This window comes from Opisthorchis viverrini (genome assembly GCF_000715545.1).
Source record: "Opisthorchis viverrini unplaced genomic scaffold opera_v5_46, whole genome shotgun sequence".
NCBI lineage: Eukaryota > Metazoa > Platyhelminthes > Trematoda > Opisthorchiida > Opisthorchiidae > Opisthorchis > Opisthorchis viverrini.
This window is the reverse complement of record NW_008751703.1, coordinates 919,730-938,155: the sequence shown is the minus strand read 5'-3', so window position 1 is coordinate 938,155 and position 18,426 is coordinate 919,730. Positions and strand designations below refer to the sequence as shown.

At 40.8% G+C, this 18,426-nt stretch overlaps 1 protein-coding gene across 1 annotated transcript; it reads right to left on the bottom strand.

The window, feature by feature from the left end:
* Positions 1-1,454: 1,454 nt before the first annotated feature.
* On the bottom strand, positions 1,455-18,426 carry T265_13225 (hypothetical protein; the record flags this gene model as incomplete). The annotated part of the gene is made up of 10 exons (XM_009167831.1): positions 1,455-1,553; positions 2,765-2,887; positions 3,114-3,229; positions 3,267-3,393; positions 5,329-5,493; positions 14,432-14,646; positions 15,004-15,117; positions 16,358-16,490; positions 16,925-17,017; positions 18,337-18,426. The coding sequence occupies 10 exons, from the start codon at positions 18,409-18,411 to the stop codon at positions 1,455-1,457; spliced, it is 1,260 nt and encodes a 419-aa protein (XP_009166095.1).

Below are 18,426 nucleotides of genomic sequence, written 5' to 3'. Positions count from 1 at the left end.
AACTTTGCTTTCAGTTGTCGAAAGTCGTTCGGTCAATACTCACCATTCATCATCGTTTGTTAGCGAGAGATTTTATTGCTCGAGTTGATCACGAATCAGAAACTCCGAAGACCTGGAAGGACCGTGATTTCATCAATGGCTTATTAAGAGAGTAATCAAAATATGGAAAAGCCCGTCAAGCTCCACTACTTAATAATAATTTCGAACTCCAAAAGCAATCCCATGGAACGCTTGCGTGGGCTAAAGAATGAAACGCAGTGAAGAAATTTAGTAATAAGCTGATTGTCATCTTTCTCGAGTACTGAAAGCATTTTGTGAACTTGAAATCTACTGTTTGCTAACTATTGAAGACGTCCGAGCCGGTCAGAGTCTAAATTGAATACTATACCAGAAACAACCTCCTCTATACTTGTGACCGTCAGGTCTCAGCCCAGTTCTCGGTCTGATCCTTCCCAGTTAGTGCTCCCAGAAACGGCATACCAAGTGTACTAATCACCCGAAAAAAAGAAGCCAAGACCCCAAGTACAGCATTTGAAGTCAACGTGACAACAACTCCAGAAATTTGAGCGCCTAGTAGGCATGACATTGGTAACTAGCATTTAACGGATGTCAGAACATCCTGTCTGTCAGATCCACCTTTACAGGGCTTGGCTTGATGCTGTAGCGGGAAAAGGCCCGATCTGAACAATCACGCGCGAGTAAGGCTTCTTGGCCGCCGAATCGCCTAGTTGTGAGTGCTAAGGCCGTTACACTTTCCACTGGAGTGCAAAAACACAAGATAGCTGACAAGCACAATGTCGGATTCGCAGTTGCAGACCATTTGAAGCAGAAGATAATGGACCACCAGACCACATCAACTCCATATCGGTTGCCATCCGATTCCGCCTGTCGACAGAAATGTGGGACAGTTATTAGCTCACATTCTCCCACAATGCCACATTCCGATAACGCACAGAACAAGTTCTACCATCGGTTTTCGGACCTTTTTCTGTCTGCATCATTAAGAAACTCTCTCCTCCAGAGAAGCTTTTCGCATTGAGATAAAGGTCTGGGGACGGACCCGCAGAGCTACCCTTAACGATTTTTCCTAGTCCACACTGGAGCGAAGCAAGGCTGTGTTCTTGTCCTAGCCCTCTCCAGCTCATATGTTAAAACCATCTCCTTGGTGGCGTTCTTCCATTACGCTAATTTACCAAGTCAAAACTTTTCGGATGGTTATCTCTTCAGATTGAAACTTTTTTCTGGCCAAAATACTGCTGCTCGAGTTTGTGTCCTTATGCTGCCGTTTTCAGACAGCCACACATTATTTTATCATTCCAAAACGGAATTACAGTAGCTGGCTACGGCTTTCAGTTCAATAGCGTTTCGTACCAGGTTTAATATAAATATTTCTGAAATCTTTTGTCTTCTATAGGACTGAATTGAGGGTCGAAGATCGTACACCACGTATTTTTCTAAACTGTTTTGAGATAGCGTGCTGTGCGGAATTCTGTTATCGTGGAGTACATCATCCAAAAATCTGGCATTTGACAATGAAATAAACGAGCGAATTGCTGAGGAAAGCACGGCATTTTGTCACCTTATGAAAAGTGTCCGGAGCAGTCTTTAGATGTAGATAGACAACAAGACTGCAGTCTATCGGGTTGTCGTACTGTTTATACTATTGTGCAGCAGTGATACCTGGACGACATATTCGCGTTCCTGACAGATTTCACGTGCAGTGTCTTCGTAATTTTTCTCGAAAATTTAGTTCATCCGGAGGGCAAAAGCTGTTGGAATGGAATACACTCTGATGATAAAATCAGCGCCTTGGCTATGCTACTCAAAACGAATAGCTGTAGCCCGTATACAGATGCAACTTGTCTATGGTCAGTTAAATAACGGATTTTTAAATCGAATACGCCCTAAATTACACTATCGGAACGGTTTTCAGATAAGTTTAGAAGAGTAGGACTTTTATTTTGAGTCAAATAGAGACTTGGAACTTGACCAAATGGCTTGGGCAACGGCTATTCAAGAAGGCGTGAGAAGCTTTAGGAAGCTGTGCATTGTAATACAAGAGAGATTGAATCTTCTCAACCCAACTTCTGTGTGGCTTCGTGCAGCGTCCGGTCGTAAATGGTTTAGTGGGATCAGTCTTGTGAATAACCAGCAGGCTCACCCGTCCACCTTTTGAATGTAATCTCCTAAAACTCAGGTAAGTTTGCACCATTTTCTAATGGCCCCCTACCATCCTAAAGATGACGTCACTAAACACAGTAGTAACGGAATATTGCCAGATTACCCATCACCACCTTAACGTTGTGTTAACGGTCGTTGTGTTAATGGTCGGTTCATGGTACCACCCACATAGTATTACGAATGCCCATTATTATGCCATCATGTTCAGGCAAAAGGTCTCCTCATGTTTGCCCGCGAATCTTGCTCGCTCGGTTTTGAGTAGGCACCATGATGTTGCGCGCAGCACCATATTCAGATTCAGGCAACCCATCTTCAGTTTGTTAATATGAGCAAGTGATCAATGGTTCGATTAATTTTGACCGCTAGATCCGTTTCGAAGATTAGCCGTTCATGGAGTTGGTTTCTGTAAGTTAGGAGATTACCTGAGAGGCTGGCGTATGGCGTTTTTTAACCGCTTGATAAAACCTGTTTCGAATTTTGTCAAAAAGTTGGATTTCTGACCACTAACTGTACAAAATATGAACTTTGGAATATACAAAGATGATATGAGGAAGGGGTTTCACACGAGTGTTTTGGGTTTCACCTGCGTCAAAAATATATCCATGGGACTCGTCAGCTGACCCATGACTGCTTCCATTCGAAGCTTTACCCGTAAGGAGACCTTTTCTATGCTGCTGATTAGCCCCAGATTGTTTGTACGGCTAAGCTAAAATGGAATTTTTCAGCTGGTTAGAAACAGGATCATACTTCTTCAGCCAGTTGTCTCAAACTGAGCATCACATTTGGAAGGCATTCATTTGTACCATGAACAAACAGTTGGAGCAAATCCATCAAAAGTTTTTTGTCCACAATGAGTAGAATCCTCGGATCGTCTGTCTTCACGAGCTAGGCGGGTCCAGAAAGTAACATTTTAATTTGTGTAACCCACTTACCGCTGTAACAAACTGGAGGAGGAAAATGGACGGATATAGGAGCTCTTCTTGAGGTGCGACAACTTGAAGTTGCTCAAGAACAATTCCATTCCATGGATTAGTGAGAATGAAATCACCTGGAAGAAAATTGCTAAGTGGGATCTGGGACCTTACGGAGGCCACCGGTACTGTTGTCCGCAGCAGCTACTTTTTCTAGGAGTGCGTCATACACTCGAATGGCCAAAAAACGAGAGCCTGGTTCTGATGGATCCATGATGATATTGTGCAAACATTGTGTGAGCTGTTGGAAATTGCACAGAAGTAGTTCTAAGTTATGCAGATAATGACGAAATGGAGGTGGGGCTTGAAAATTCCGAATTTTTTTTCCAGAAAGTAGGTCGCCTAAACTACTTCAAAATCCTTTCCTGGTCGAGTTATCTTTTGGCATTCAGCAGTAAAATGGCTCTAAATAGCTATCTAGGGATACTGGTCGGCAACCACTTCTCTGAGCAACCAAATGCTGCAAAGCATGGTTCAACCCTCCTCCTGTAAAGAATGAGAATGGATATGAGAGTCGGGAATGAAGGTATCCAGTTCTTCAATAGAGAATGAACTTAAGGAGACACTATCAAGAGACATGCACCTCGGTGATGACGCCATGTGTCGTCCTAATCCAAGACTTGTTTAACCTTGTTTCACGCCGGTACGCATCTGACAAATCACATGAAATGCAATCACAAACCATAAAGATTGGCTCCGAGAGCCAACTGACTCTTAGTAGAAGAAAATTAATCCACGTCAGTTTACCACAAAATATATCATCAACTGAGGATCAATCTCGACTTCCCCGATGTAAGAGAACATGTTGAGCCTCTGGAGTTAGGCCACTGGCTATCTAGAAGTAACCTAAAGATCCAAAAATATTGCAAAGCAGTAATGTCCATTTTCGGTGGTGAACGTTTGTCTGACTGTCATCACTCACCACATGTGGTGTGGCTTCGCAGTGGAAACACAAACGCATACTGATCTTGGTAGTCTGGTGTGGATGCTAGCTGAAATATTCTCTTCCCTTCTTGATCATTACTAGTACCATACTCCCCACTTTCGCCTGCGAAGAGGGGTGCTCCGTACACCTTGTTTCGTTAGGTGTGACAAAGTCACTCGGTTACACATTTGAAACAGATCATAACTGCGATCGTAAACGCGATCGGAATCGTTGTCTCTACCAGGAACAACTGGATATCAGATGCGCACAAATCAGGAAGTTGTTGAAATTACTGGGACCTATGACAAGATGTTTAGGTGTTTCTCTAAACACAATTTGAAAGCTTACCGTTGATGGGGACACCTACTGAACCAACCAGCCTGGAGAAGTCCCACGCAAAAGTTATTCGTGAATGGCTATCAAAAGTCACAACTGTCACCAGGAAAAGTTTTCAATGAAACTTTATTCGTTCTATTTAGCTGCACTGGTTAAGAAAACCGAAGTACAAACACTGGTCACCAGATGGCTGGACAAATAAAGGCTACCCGTGGGTCTTGTATATGGATCAAGGACTTTCGTTTAACGCTAAAAACGTGCCATATAAACTGAATGCAAACGGAATAAATTTGCATTAGTCTGTGAGTACTGGGAGTTTTTTTAAAAGAAGACAATGACGTTATGAATACGGTCATCTCGTACGGAGAGACACTTGATGGGATTGACGAAGTGTCGTCTTTCGGGTGAAAGTGTCAGCGAACAAAAACACCTGCAGAATTTCAAGGGGTGAGTTTTTCTGTAGATCGTTCTTCAACAAGAGCTTGAAACAAACTGATCTTCCATAGGGAAGCAGCTCCTTATGTGAAATGTTTCTACCTTGTCCCCGATACTACCTTTCCTAGGAAACTTTATCTGCACCTTCAAAAAACTCCACATATTTCACATCTTCGGGATAGAAAATTAGAGAATAGTAACTACATTTTTTGCCACCAAGTGGGCAGGCCATCTCACAAGATAGGTGATCGCATACGAGGCTGAAAATGTCATCAGAAATACATTGTAGGAGAAACGGTTCACCATAACAACCACAACATCCTTCAAACAAGACGAATGAATCCATCCGTTCAATGAACCTAGACACAAGCCAGTATAGATATGCTGTAACTTTTGTAAGATTTCTTCATCATCGACATAAGATTATGATTACTCGATGGATCACAAATGACAAATAATATGAGGGCTTGGTTAACTAACCTCCGTGTAGAAATCCACATCATGTAGACTCGGCCAAAGTAAGTCTGTCCGGAACCGCGAGTAAAACAAGCAAACTAGGGCTGACTGCTGCAATACGGCTGAAGCCGGTTCGGGAACCTGATACTTTAAGATGGCCAGAATCATGAACTTGTCGGTGAATACAGCCTACGAAATCAAGGAAAGGGATCACACTCAAAAAGTAATGCAGAGCAGAACAAAGTTTCGCTTCAAGCTGAAATACTCCACTGAAAGCCGACGGTGAGTCAAAGGTTAAGTGTCTATTTGTCTGTACTAAGATATGCATCCAGTGTAACCACGTAACAGTAGTTTAGACGGTGCCTAAACATTCCAGATAAATTTAGGTAAGCGAATCAAACACAGCATCAATATGCGTTGCTCCTGAATAGTGGAAATTAGCCCTGAATAAATATCAAAATAAGATAAGTCTAAGTTATCAGCCATCAAAATATTGTCACATTGCAATGACTATATCTTGTGTAACCCCATCCCATTGCACACTAAATCCATAAGGAAAGAAACGCCATCCATTATTTTGAATGTTTTAGTCAAGGGAACCTATTTTTCTTTCGCATTCGGTGGAAGCATCCACAAGGTAGTCACGTTGTTGTAGACTGTATGTAGTCATAAAATGGTCGCATTCACTCCAGCGAGCTTCTTAGTGTATAGAATCGCGATGTTGCGCTGGCCGTATTTAGCTTTGTCGGCAAATAAAATTCTCATTTTGCAATCTAGCAACAAGAACATTCATAAATGTTAGTTTTTTGTTGTTCTTTCCCCTCACTGCGAATTGTACGTCATCGAAAATTGGTGCTGAATAGTTGACTTACTCGATGCAGTTCATTCTCATTACTGATGATAAAAGGCCTTCCACATGGTGAATCCATATTTTAGGATTTATATCGAACTAAAAAATTTCTGTGAGCCTTTACATTTCAATTTCTGCGGTAAATCCTGAGGCTAGATATCCGGTTTGTGCCTCCCGCCGTTGTTCGTTTGGCCCGGCAACATACCCCACACGATGGTAGCTCCACTTCTTTCATGGATGCCTGCGAAAATTTGAATTCTATCGACCTACAGGCTTGGAAACTAGCTATGCAGAATGGTGGATCAATGGCCATATCCATTATTATGGATGCGCAAAATCGCTACAGGAAATGCGAGAGAGTAGCCGGTGAACATAAAGGAGCCTGCTTCAGGATAATAGGACCGAACTTTCCGGGGAAATTCAGCATGTCAACATGACGAAGAGTTATTTGCGCTGCCAGAGGAAAGTGGATCCATATGGGATGTAGACTTTCCAGTTTGACCAAAACCCAGCAGGCGAATCACAGCAACAGATTAACGTATGTTCATCAAAACACCTAATTTCGGTTTTAAAGTATTTAGCCAACCTGGAAGTGAGGATGAAATGTATCTGGTTGGACGAGAACGTCCAACAACAACCACGTCATTTAGACCAACCTGCGCAACAAAACATTCAACGTCTTCTAAGGCAAGGGGAAAAAGCAATAAACAAGTTGAAGAAAAGTGGGATGACGATGTTTCCATCGAGCTGACATAGGAAGCCTAACAGTGATTATTGAAAAGCCTGACCGTGTCAATAAACCGCGAAAACTACTGAGCAACACAAATATGCATCAATGTTTTGAAAATGAGCAAAGCAAGCAACTAGCGAATAAAATATAAATGACCTTGAAGAAACTCCAAGATCTACAAAAGATCATGAATCCATTGGAGAGTGAGAATTCATGGATCCGACACCCGCCGCTTCCACAGACTTACAAAGATATATAAGGGAACTAATCCTCTCCGATCAATGGTGTCATTACCTGAAACTATGGAAAAATTCGAAAAATTGGTGGACAGATTAACAGCTGCCTGATCAACTACCAATGAAAGCATCCGAGCTGCCAGTATTCCGACCGGTGTAGTTCCAAATGCCATGCAGTAAGACTCGCAAAAATCTTCAAAAGTACTAAAACATGTAAATGAGTTCTGGATTTGTAGGAGGCCATTGTTTGTGGAAAAAGGAGTTAATCTAAGCCTAGTAAACCTTAGGTTAGCAAGAAAATCAAGAAAATAGCACAGACTGTTTATAAAAAGGTAACAGAAAGCAAGCGAATGCATCAGAATATCCGATAGTTAAAAGAACAATAATCCAAAACAGCGATTAAATTTACGGGTAGAGTCAATTATATTGTCTTGGCTTTTTAAGTAGCGGCTAAGGGAGTACTTCTGAAAGGTGCAGAAATGTCTGCATAAGTAGTCACCTACCGGACAAACCATATTGGTCGGATTTGCAAACCTCGTGAACAGGAGCCAAGATCTCCGCAGTTAAGTTGGTCCCAAAGTTATCTACTTAGCCCAAGTGGGTTCTATACCCCTTTCACGTTAAAACATCTTGATATTTTTGTTGTATCCCGATATAAGACTTGATGATGCTGGAAGTCAGCCTGTGCACTGTTGACATGGAGAGGTGGCACGTCAACATCGGGTCAGCAATTTTTTGGTATTCCCTTCAGCTCCACGTTGAGCAGGTAAACTACACAATATATAAAATAGATTCGGTGAAAAAGGATAGCAGTTTCTAGATTTATTTCCAACACATAATCCGACCAAACAACTGCGCCTACACTAGTCACGAAGTGCATTCAACCGCTCGTCCGTCAGCCCTTGCGATCGGTATCTTAATAGTCGGGTTGAAATTCTGATCGCTTTAAAATTTATGGTTTAGCATACGTGGATAATAAACCTTGGGACAAAAAAATCAAATGAATGCTGTTGCGATAGCTATATTTACCTACCGATCTACACACAGAAACTAGGCTGAAGGACCAAAGTAATACATCAGTTCAATCAATTCAATCAATTTATCAGCTATAAACCGTGTGCCATAGGCACATTGGTTCCAGCTGCTACAGTTTCGATCACCGGAAAACGGAAAATTGAAATAAAAAACCAAGGCTTGGAGGTGAAGGCATGTTCAGTTTGTTCGGAAAGTAGGTAGCTACGTATTGAATCGACAGCTTTGATGCATGAGGGCAACTGACTGCGCGATCGGGCAATTTCAGCCAATGTCATTAACCACTGGTGATTTGAGTCCCGGGATTCCCATCCATGGATGCAAGATTTGCCCACTCAACCAAGTTTACTGGTTGGTGTTTTCGTACTTCATTGCCANTGATGCATGAGGGCAACTGACTGCGCGATCGGGCAATTTCAGCCAATGTCATTAACCACTGGTGATTTGAGTCCCGGGATTCCCATCCATGGATGCAAGATTTGCCCACTCAACCAAGTTTACTGGTTGGTGTTTTCGTACTTCATTGCCAGGTCATACACTGTCCACCTCTCGGTTGCTTCCACTCAGCAGAGGTGGAAGAAAAGAACTCTATGAGGACACCGGTCTTCTAGCATGAGGAGTACTTGTCCCAACCAGCGCAACTTATGAAGCGTGAGTAGTTCATCTATCGCGGGAGGGTCTCCTTTCTAAGACCATTTGTCGTAGCTCAGCATTACTAATCCGATGTTCCCACCAGACCTGACCAATGCTGCGGAGACACCGATGATCAAACACTGACATCTTCCGCATGTCCTCTGCACGTAGGGGCCAGGTCTCGAATCAGTCAATCAATCAATCAATCAATCAATCAATCAATCAATCAATCAATCAATCAATCAATCAATCAATCAATCAATCAATCAATCAATCAATCAATCAATCAATCAATCAATCAATCAATCAATCAATCAATCAATCAATCAATCAATCAATCAATCAATCAATCAATCAATCAATCAATCAATCAATCAATCAATCAATCAATCAATCAATCAATCAATCAATCAATCAATCAATCAATCAATCAATCAATCAATCAATCAATCAATCAATCAATCAATCAATCAATCAATCAATCAATCAATCAATCAATCAATCAATCAATCAATCAATCAATCAATCAATCAATCAATCAATCAATCAATCAATCAATCAATCAATCAATCAATCAATCAATCAATCAATCAATCAATCAATCAATCAATCAATCAATCAATCAATCAATCAATCAATCAATCAATCAATCAATCAATCAATCAATCAATCAATCAATCAATCAATCAATCAATCAATCAATCAATCAATCAATCAATCAATCAATCAATCAATCAATCAATCAATCAATCAATCAATCAATCAATCAATCAATCAATCAATCAATCAATCAATCAATCAATCAATCAATCAATCAATCAATCAATCAATCAATCAATCAATCAATCAATCAATCAATCAATCAATCAATCAATCAATCAATCAATCAATCAATCAATCAATCAATCAATCAATCAATCAATCAATCAATCAATCAATCAATCAATCAATCAATCAATCAATCAATCAATCAATCAATCAATCAATCAATCAATCAATCAATCAATCAATCAATCAATCAATCAATCAATCAATCAATCAATCAATCAATCAATCAATCAATCAATCAATCAATCAATCAATCAATCAATCAATCAATCAATCAATCAATCAATCAATCAATCAATCAATCAATCAATCAATCAATCAATCAATCAATCAATCAATCAATCAATCAATCAATCAATCAATCAATCAATCAATCAATAAAGCGGTATGGATTGCACCACCGCAGTGTAAACGCTTTTCTTGACAGACAAGCTCACGTCACTTCGGCGCCATAAGTGTCGGAGGTTAGCGAAATCCTCCCTGGCCTTTCCGATTCTAGAAATAATCTTATTTCCAGCCAGTCCACCGGAACTTATACAACTGTCCAGGCATCCCCGGCTATCTGTAACCATCTTTCGTTGATAGTTGATGGTAATCCGCAAGCAAAATGAAGGATATTTCTTAAAGAGACTAACATACTACATGAACCGGGATTGAAGCGCCCCTTGAATTTTTTGCGCTTTCTGTGCGCCCAGTCCTATTCACATCGGCCCGTTCCCATCTCGTAAATCACCGAAAATATCAACATCAGATGCCTAAAATTCACCTCTCAAGTAAGCAATTTTTCTGCAGAAATAAAAGAGTGAAGTGGAGGTACCAAACAATGCTACAATCATTGATCAACAAACCGATTGAAGCTGATCTACAGCTTGTAACCATGCCACCATGCAACAAGGTGTTTGGCTGGATCATGTAGCTAGCTTCTCTCCACACCAAAGCAAACCTTTTTATTTTGGAGAGGAGAATTGAAACCTAGTTGCACAAAGCTCTCTTTGCACTGGTGCAACTTGAGCAGCGTTACCTCTTCTGCCAGGAGATCGATGAAACGGCCTGACGCTGGGTGAAGCAACTGAGTAACTCACCTTTGTCCTTCGGTTGGGGCGTAATACGGCCTCGACTGGGGTAATTACGCAGCTCGATAATTAGGCAAACAATGACCTACGTTAGAACAATTGATTCAAGACTATCCATAGTGGATTTTGGCATGCTTCATTGCGAAGTACAAAGTTCAAGTTGTCACGAAGATGAAAGTAACAGTGGCTTTTGTTATCGTTTAATGGCCTGTCCTCACTTTACTGGAATTGTTAGCTTTTTGATATTCACGAGTTCCTCTGCTTCCACTAGAAGCCAGGATGAAAACGGTCATCAAAGCGGTCGTAAAAGAAGAAATGAACTTGATAAATCTGCATTGATGGCGTGACTTGGATAGTGCTTTACTTTACGCAGTTGCAGCATGGAAAGTGAATGCTAAAATATGGTACTTCCTTAATTTCGCAAAGATAGATCTTTTAGGTCAGTTAGTGAAAGTTCCTGAAGTAAATAAACTCCACCAACCAACTTTGATTTTATACGGTGTGATTTTATCGGTCTTCATCTTCGTGAGGTAAAGTGTCTGGAGACAGTTTTTATTCAAATATTCCACGATGGCTATGCATGAATTGATGAACAAATGCCCCGAGCAAAAACCCAGAAGCACGAAATCCTGAAGAGTTCGTAGGTGTGCACTCGGCCTCCATCGATTCGCTTTGACAGTTAAACCAACCCGGGCAGCTGTAAGTCGCGACACTCTTCAGGAGATCGATGAAACGGCCTGACGCTGAGTGAAGCAACTGAGTAACTCACCTTTGTCCTTCGGTTGGGGCGTAATACGGCCTCGACTGGGGTAATTACGCAGCTCGATAATTAGGCAAACAATGACGTACGTTAGAACAATTGATTTAAGGCTATCCATAACGGATTTTGGCATACTTCATTGCGAAGTAGAAAGTTCAAGTTGTCACAGAATGCAGTTACTCAGGAAATCAGTTAGGTGGGCGACCATATGTGTTCAAATCCCATGGAGACGTGTGACTGAAGTTTAAGCATAGACCAACAGTTAAAATCCAGCGTCAATATACTGGTGGACGGTGCCCTCAAAAGTACACGCGGAGTTCAAGTAAGCGGACAGATAGGCGAGAACAAATTCCAAAATGGCTAGATGACTGCCTGGTTAAACTGATGGAGTGATCTTAGTCGTGTATGAAACGACTAAAATAATCAGGATAAATGAACTTTACGGATACGAAATGGAAGTGGCACACTGCGGAGTTGAGTTCTCTCTGATCGGAGAAAAAATGCGAAGACAGTTCTGTCTGAATCGGATTGGTGGCAGCTGTATACCGCTGGTACGTTGAATACTAGCATTCACTCTAGTAGAAACAGTGCATGGCTTACAATAGAGCTATAGCTTTATTAAGGCTTAACAGCTTTAACAAGCTCCTGATGTTTAGCTGCTACGCCACCCGAAGGAAGCACCACTTTATTACTACTAAGTGTATTAGAAACATCGTTTGAAGAGTGAAAACGTCGCTGTTGCCGATCTTTCTAAAAAAGGATCTAATTATGGACGGTGCAGGTTTATGCTAAGGTCTATTGACACGTTTGCACTCACTACACATGTATTTGGTGAAGAGATTTTGCGAACTGCACGCAGCTCGATAATTAGGCAAACAATGACGTACGTTAGAACAATTGATTTAAGGCTATCCATAACGGATTTTGGCATACTTCATTGCGAAGTAGAAAGTTCAAGTTGTCGGAGAATGCAGTTACTCAGGAAATCAGTTAGGTGGGCGACCATATGTGTTCACATCCCATGGAAACGTGTGACTGAAGTTTAAGCATAGACTAACAGTTAAAATCCAGCGTCAATATACTGGTGGACGGTGCCCTCAAAAGTACACGCGGAGTTCAAGTAAGCGGACAGATAGGCGAGAACAAATTCCAAAATGGCTAGATGACTGCCTGGTTAAACTGATGGAGTGATCTTAGTCGTGCGTGAAACGACTGAAATAATCAGGATAAATGGTACTGGCACACTGCGGAGTTGAGTTCTCTCTGATCGGAGGAAAAATGCGAAGACAGTTCTGTTTGAATCGGATTGGTGGCAGCTGTATACCGCTGGTACGTTGAATACTAGCATTCACTCTAGTAGAAACAGTGGATGGCTTACAACAGAACTATAGCTTTATTAAGCCTTAACAGCTTTAACAAGTTCCTGGTGTCTAGCTGCTACGCCACCCGAAGGGAGCACCACTTTGTTACTACCAAGTGTATTAGAAACATCGTTTGAAGAGTGAAAACGTCGCTGTTGCCGATCTTTCTAAAAAAGGATCTAATTATGGACGGTGCAGGGTTATGCTAAGGTCTATTGACACGTTTGCACTCACTACACATGTATTTGGTGAAGAGATTTTGCGAACTGCATAAGATGAAATACAAAAACTCATGGGTCATAGTAGTAGACAAGCCACTAGGCCCTGGCTGTTTATAGAAACTGACGAACATTCTTGATTCTTACCCATTATTTGCATAGGCTTCTCTTTGGTTCCTGTGCAGTGCTTAGGCTGGCTAGAATAATGTCAAGTTCAAACACGATATGTCTTCAGAAATCGCCAACAAAGTTCTTGAAAATCTCTAAAATCTTTCCACTTGACTAGGTTCAAACCAAACTTCTAAAAGCTGCCGGTGAATTATCCATACTCTGTAAAACAGCCCTTATGCACTTCGCATGCTACAAAAACCAGTTGATTTCATTCAAAAGTGATAAGTCAACTTTTGGTATGACGATCTTCGTGAAAATGGTGGTTGCATTATTCCCGCAGGATTTACCGGACGGTAGATTCTATCGCAGACCCGAGGAAAAAATGACCACTCATGCTCTCATTTACTTCCGAAAACATTTCTACTTTGGACATAAAGGTTAAAGCAACATGTCTGAATCCAATTCTTATGTATTAATTACTAAGACTTTCACAGTCCCAAAATCCAAAAATAATCAATTTAAACGTGGGTAGCCAGTGATTCATTTCGACTACTGCCCACTACTTACAAGATACCTACAACACACGTCAAGAGTGAGTTTGATTTGTATTCTATTATTTGGCTTGCATTGTGACACAGTTGCTCGAAATCTCCAGATAACCAACTATAGGTTTAATCTTCCTTGGGAATCATCAGATAAACATAGTCTTCAGAATAGGTGGTAAAAAGTGCCTGATTTAACCAGCAGGTTGGTTGAATTTTTGTTTTTGAGCTCATGTGCATTATAAAATTGCTGATAGTGTCCAACTAATGTGGACCAATTTGTATTTGGCCCCGGACAGCGGAGAACACCAAGAACAATATTTATTGGGAAACAAAATTCTTTACTGCACTGCACGAAAGCGTATTTTACCGTACTGGACAAAATACAAACCAAAAAGCGCTTGGTCGATTTGCGTACCTCTGATCGAACTGGACTGAACTAAATCCTTTCTACAGGTACATTCTTTCCATAGACATTTAATATAATCGGACTTTCCTGGCCGTTGATCTATACAAACTATCGGGACCACTATGAAGGTCGTGTAAGTCCATAAATGCCGAATCACAATTTACCCATTTGAAAGTGCAAAGGTGAATCACCACTTGAGGAAGAATGTGTCTCGTCCTGGGAAATCAACTAAAAAGTCATGAAACAAGCAATACATATTGGAATTGGAAAAAACTGTCACGTTGCAACTATCCAGAGTGCATTATATTTGAAAAAGTAAAACGAATCCATTTTACGCAACTTACTGTTTGCAACATGTCATTGAAACTGTTCGGCGGAAGGAGCTCCAGTGACCCAACTACAATTGCTCCGATAGACATTATGATGCTCAGCTCTTCAGCTCCAATTCTGTAACGTTTACAGTGACTCAGAATTGGTGACTCATTCGATGTTGCCTCTGAATCAGAGAAGAAATAACCCGTTCGTTCCGAGTTAAGGGAGGTGCACAACATCTTGATGACTGAAATAAAGAAAACAGTGAGTTTGGAAGCACTTCATACCATGGATAGAAGTAATGTCAAACATCTATTGGATTTAATGTTTCCCTTTTCAGCTCTCTCCTATGTTTGATGCAGTTTCGTGCATCAACTCTAAAATTGAGCACTGTCAGTCTTTAGCCTGCTTTGATGCCACAATAATGTTAAACTCAGTGGCGATACGTGAAATGATATACTGATATGAAATGATAGTATGGGTTACCAACCGACTTGTTTTTTACGATAAAAAAGTTGTAAACTAGAGAAACCAGTGAAGCTTGAAGGGAACCAAACATTACTACAGAAAAAACACAATAATTGATATAATATTTATTACTTACTTTGTATGTGCAGTGTATGATTGAACCCAGCACAGCAGCATAAAATCAATTTAAGCAGACGGCATAAAATTCGACTAGGTGGGGCATATGCAGCGTTCGTCAGAAAATCCATCACTATGTGAGGAGATGTTTTGAAGAAATATATCACCAACTTTGCTGTATCCACTTCAACAAACTTGGCAGGTCGTCAAAGAGCTCGGAGATCAGGCCAGCGATTCCTTCTTGAACAGTGAAATAAGCTTCTTGTAAGACGTCTGGAATGCACAAGATGCCGAACAAAAAGTGTCGTTTGACGACAAAGAGATTCTCGTCAAATTTTAAACTGTTCATCAATGACGTAATACCCAACCAACAAGCCAGTCAGTAATTTCGTTGGCTGAAAGCTTCAGGCATGGCAGTATTCACAAGAGTATATCTTATATTGTACCCCAGATCAAATGTTTGGTTACATTGTAGTAAACCATGATTACAATTAGCACAATTTAAAACACGCAGTCACTGAACTGACAGAGAAAATAGTATCGGGAAGCCTGCACGAAACAGTGGTCTAATGTAAGATTTGCATTCACCGTCCATTGCTTACCGTGATTCACTATGCAAAGACATAGATTTTTTCCTGAGTGATTTTCAACCTGTGTCTGAATCCCCAAAATCTGAACAAGCCAACTGATCGGACCCATTCGCACGTTTTGCTGCCAGCTTTGTTCCACCTACATTATACTGAACTGAAGACCCGTTACTGACAAATATTTGAAATGAGAACTGACTTCCTTACAGCCTGCGTAAGTTTTGTCCCAAGAAGTGTTTCAGATGCAGCTTGATACGGCCTGTTGATAGTCCGTCAAAAACCGGTCTTTGTCTTTCTCCTTGCTAGTGGATAGAAGTTCAAAGAATATATGAAGTTCAGAAATACGACGCCTTAAATAATAGTCCATCACGAGGCTACCAACAAGAACTTTCTGATAGTAAGGATGAGCCTCCCAAGCGAAAATGAACTGGTAAAGGAACTGCTGTTCCGTGGGCAGGACTGTCTCTGTGTTACTATGCTGATGGTTTATTCAAATTAAAAGTTTCCACGAGGAACGAAAACATTAGAAAGGTGTTTTTATGAGACTAGGTCATTCCCGGATGTGTACAGTCCAAGTCAGGATTATCGGCTCAGTGCGCAAAGGATTCTTAATATCCCCAAGCACCCATCTCAGTATACCGGCAAAATAAGCGGATTAATAGTCGCTGAGCGGTGGCTAGAAAATTACATACATATTATCTGCGAAATCACTGTTAGATACCAATAAAATGTGATTCATCAAAGTTGATGCTAGAAGACTGAAAAACCAACAGTTTGGGAAAATACCTTTTGTTTCAAGGAATTCTGGCAAGGAGCAGGGTAAGTTCGTCAAACACTCCTGCAGGCTATCAAGAGCATAGGCTGCGAATTCAGTGCGCACTTCTCTCCCATCCGGAGTTTGCTCTTGTTCTCCACGGCGCTAAAATATTAATAAGAATAATCCAAAGAAAATACGGGAGACGTAGGGACGATCCACTGTAAGTTAAGCTCAGGTTCCTTCTGTGTTACGCAAGAGTTGAAGGCCAAAGAATAACTTATTGTGCGTATAGTTCTTAACGCCGTATCAGTCTAAGGAAGCTATCCCATACAGGAAATGGTAGGTACTAGAGAGTTATGCGCTTTAGATAAAGACCGTATTCACTCCACGAACTGACGCCTATAACATGCTTGTTAGCCACTAATTGTTTTTTCTGGTTTATCCTAGAGTACAATGTTGGTCACCAAGTGGCAAATGCACCATTGGAGAGAATGATTTCCAATTTCGTGAAAATATTCACTTTTGTAAAGTGTACTTGATGATGCTAAGTGCATGGAGTAGAAATGCAAAACTTACATTTTTAGGTGCGAACTTACTTCCAATACCCGCAACATGTTTGAAAATGTAGTAGTTAGGCGTTCAACTAGTTTCACGTCATCCCCTTTCATAAACACGGTTAACCAAACCGTCTGAATTGTATGAAAGGAAAGAGCTTGATTAAACTTCTTTTCAAAGAATCGAGATGTATTGAAATTAATAGAACGGTTAATGTAACAAGCAACCATTACTTCCATATCGCCATCAGGTTGACACAACACAGATTTGCACTAAAGTCATTAGTCTGAAATATCCTGAAGTTATGTAGGGTTGTTCGTGGGTATATGTACTGGAGGAGTCATAATGCAGTTCGCAAAATCTTAGACTTGTCAACTTGATCGTGTACTGTCTTTTTTTCAAAGGCTAGTATTGTTGAAAACCGAACTTTAGAAAAGGCTATTTCTATCTGGTCCTTGCAGTCCACAATTATCTCCAAAAGTTTGCCTCCCAAGCACGATAACTCGTTTGATCCTTTCAAACTGTCTATCCGGAGGGTGAAAACCGTGGCAACTTTGGGATAAATTCGATGTCTGTGTTGTTGGTTAAACTATAACACAGAAGACGGAATTTTCTAGTGAGATAGAACGCTCGGACCATGCTAAAACCAGAGTTTTACGGTAACATTCTAACGATGAGCATGCATGGGTGTGATGGGCTAAGCGATTCAACGAGAGCTGCCGACGCTATACATATGCTACCCTATATACGACCGCTTTTCGCATGGAAGAGTTGGGAAAAGTATATAAAATGGGATAAAATGGAGTTCTAGTAAAGCACTTCAGAAAGGATCAAAACATCCCTATAAGAGAACCACAAGTAAGAAAAACCAGCTCCACAAAAGATTTTCTTCTTGTAGAGATAGTTCAGTCCAATACATTCCCAAAAGAGAACCTCAATATGCATCTCACAGTCAACAAGCGAAATCAACTGGTTAATAAAGTTCATGATTAGATTCTCGATTTTTATGTGCACTGAGGGGACGTCAGGCAAGCATTTAATTAATGTGTAAGAGTAAGTATTGAAGGACCCGAAAATAAGCACCATATAATCAGTATGTGCGTGAACGTCAATTCACGAAATTGTGGGACATTTCCGAACCTACTGGAGCATAATAGATTCAAAAGATGATGAGATAAAGTTCAGCCTAGCAAACGAGAAAACCGTCAAATCTCAGAATAACAAATTAGTACCAGTTGGCATTTTCCGTTACACGATCGTCTGCAATCTATCAAAAGACGTGTGCTCACATGTACAAAACAGCCATACCGACAAAAATTCAGGACAATATTAATCCTCGAGATGCTCATTGTCAAGGAGGCTCGGGATTTCATGTAATCGGTCATGGTCTAGTTCTGGATCAATGGCACCTCGTTGAAACGCGGGAAATTTGGATCTTAGGAACAGAACTTACCCAAATGTTCGATAGACAACGATAACTTTTGTAAAGGAGAGAGGCAGTTTTCTTCGCGTAAAGACCATCGTCCATATGACACTGTAGGAT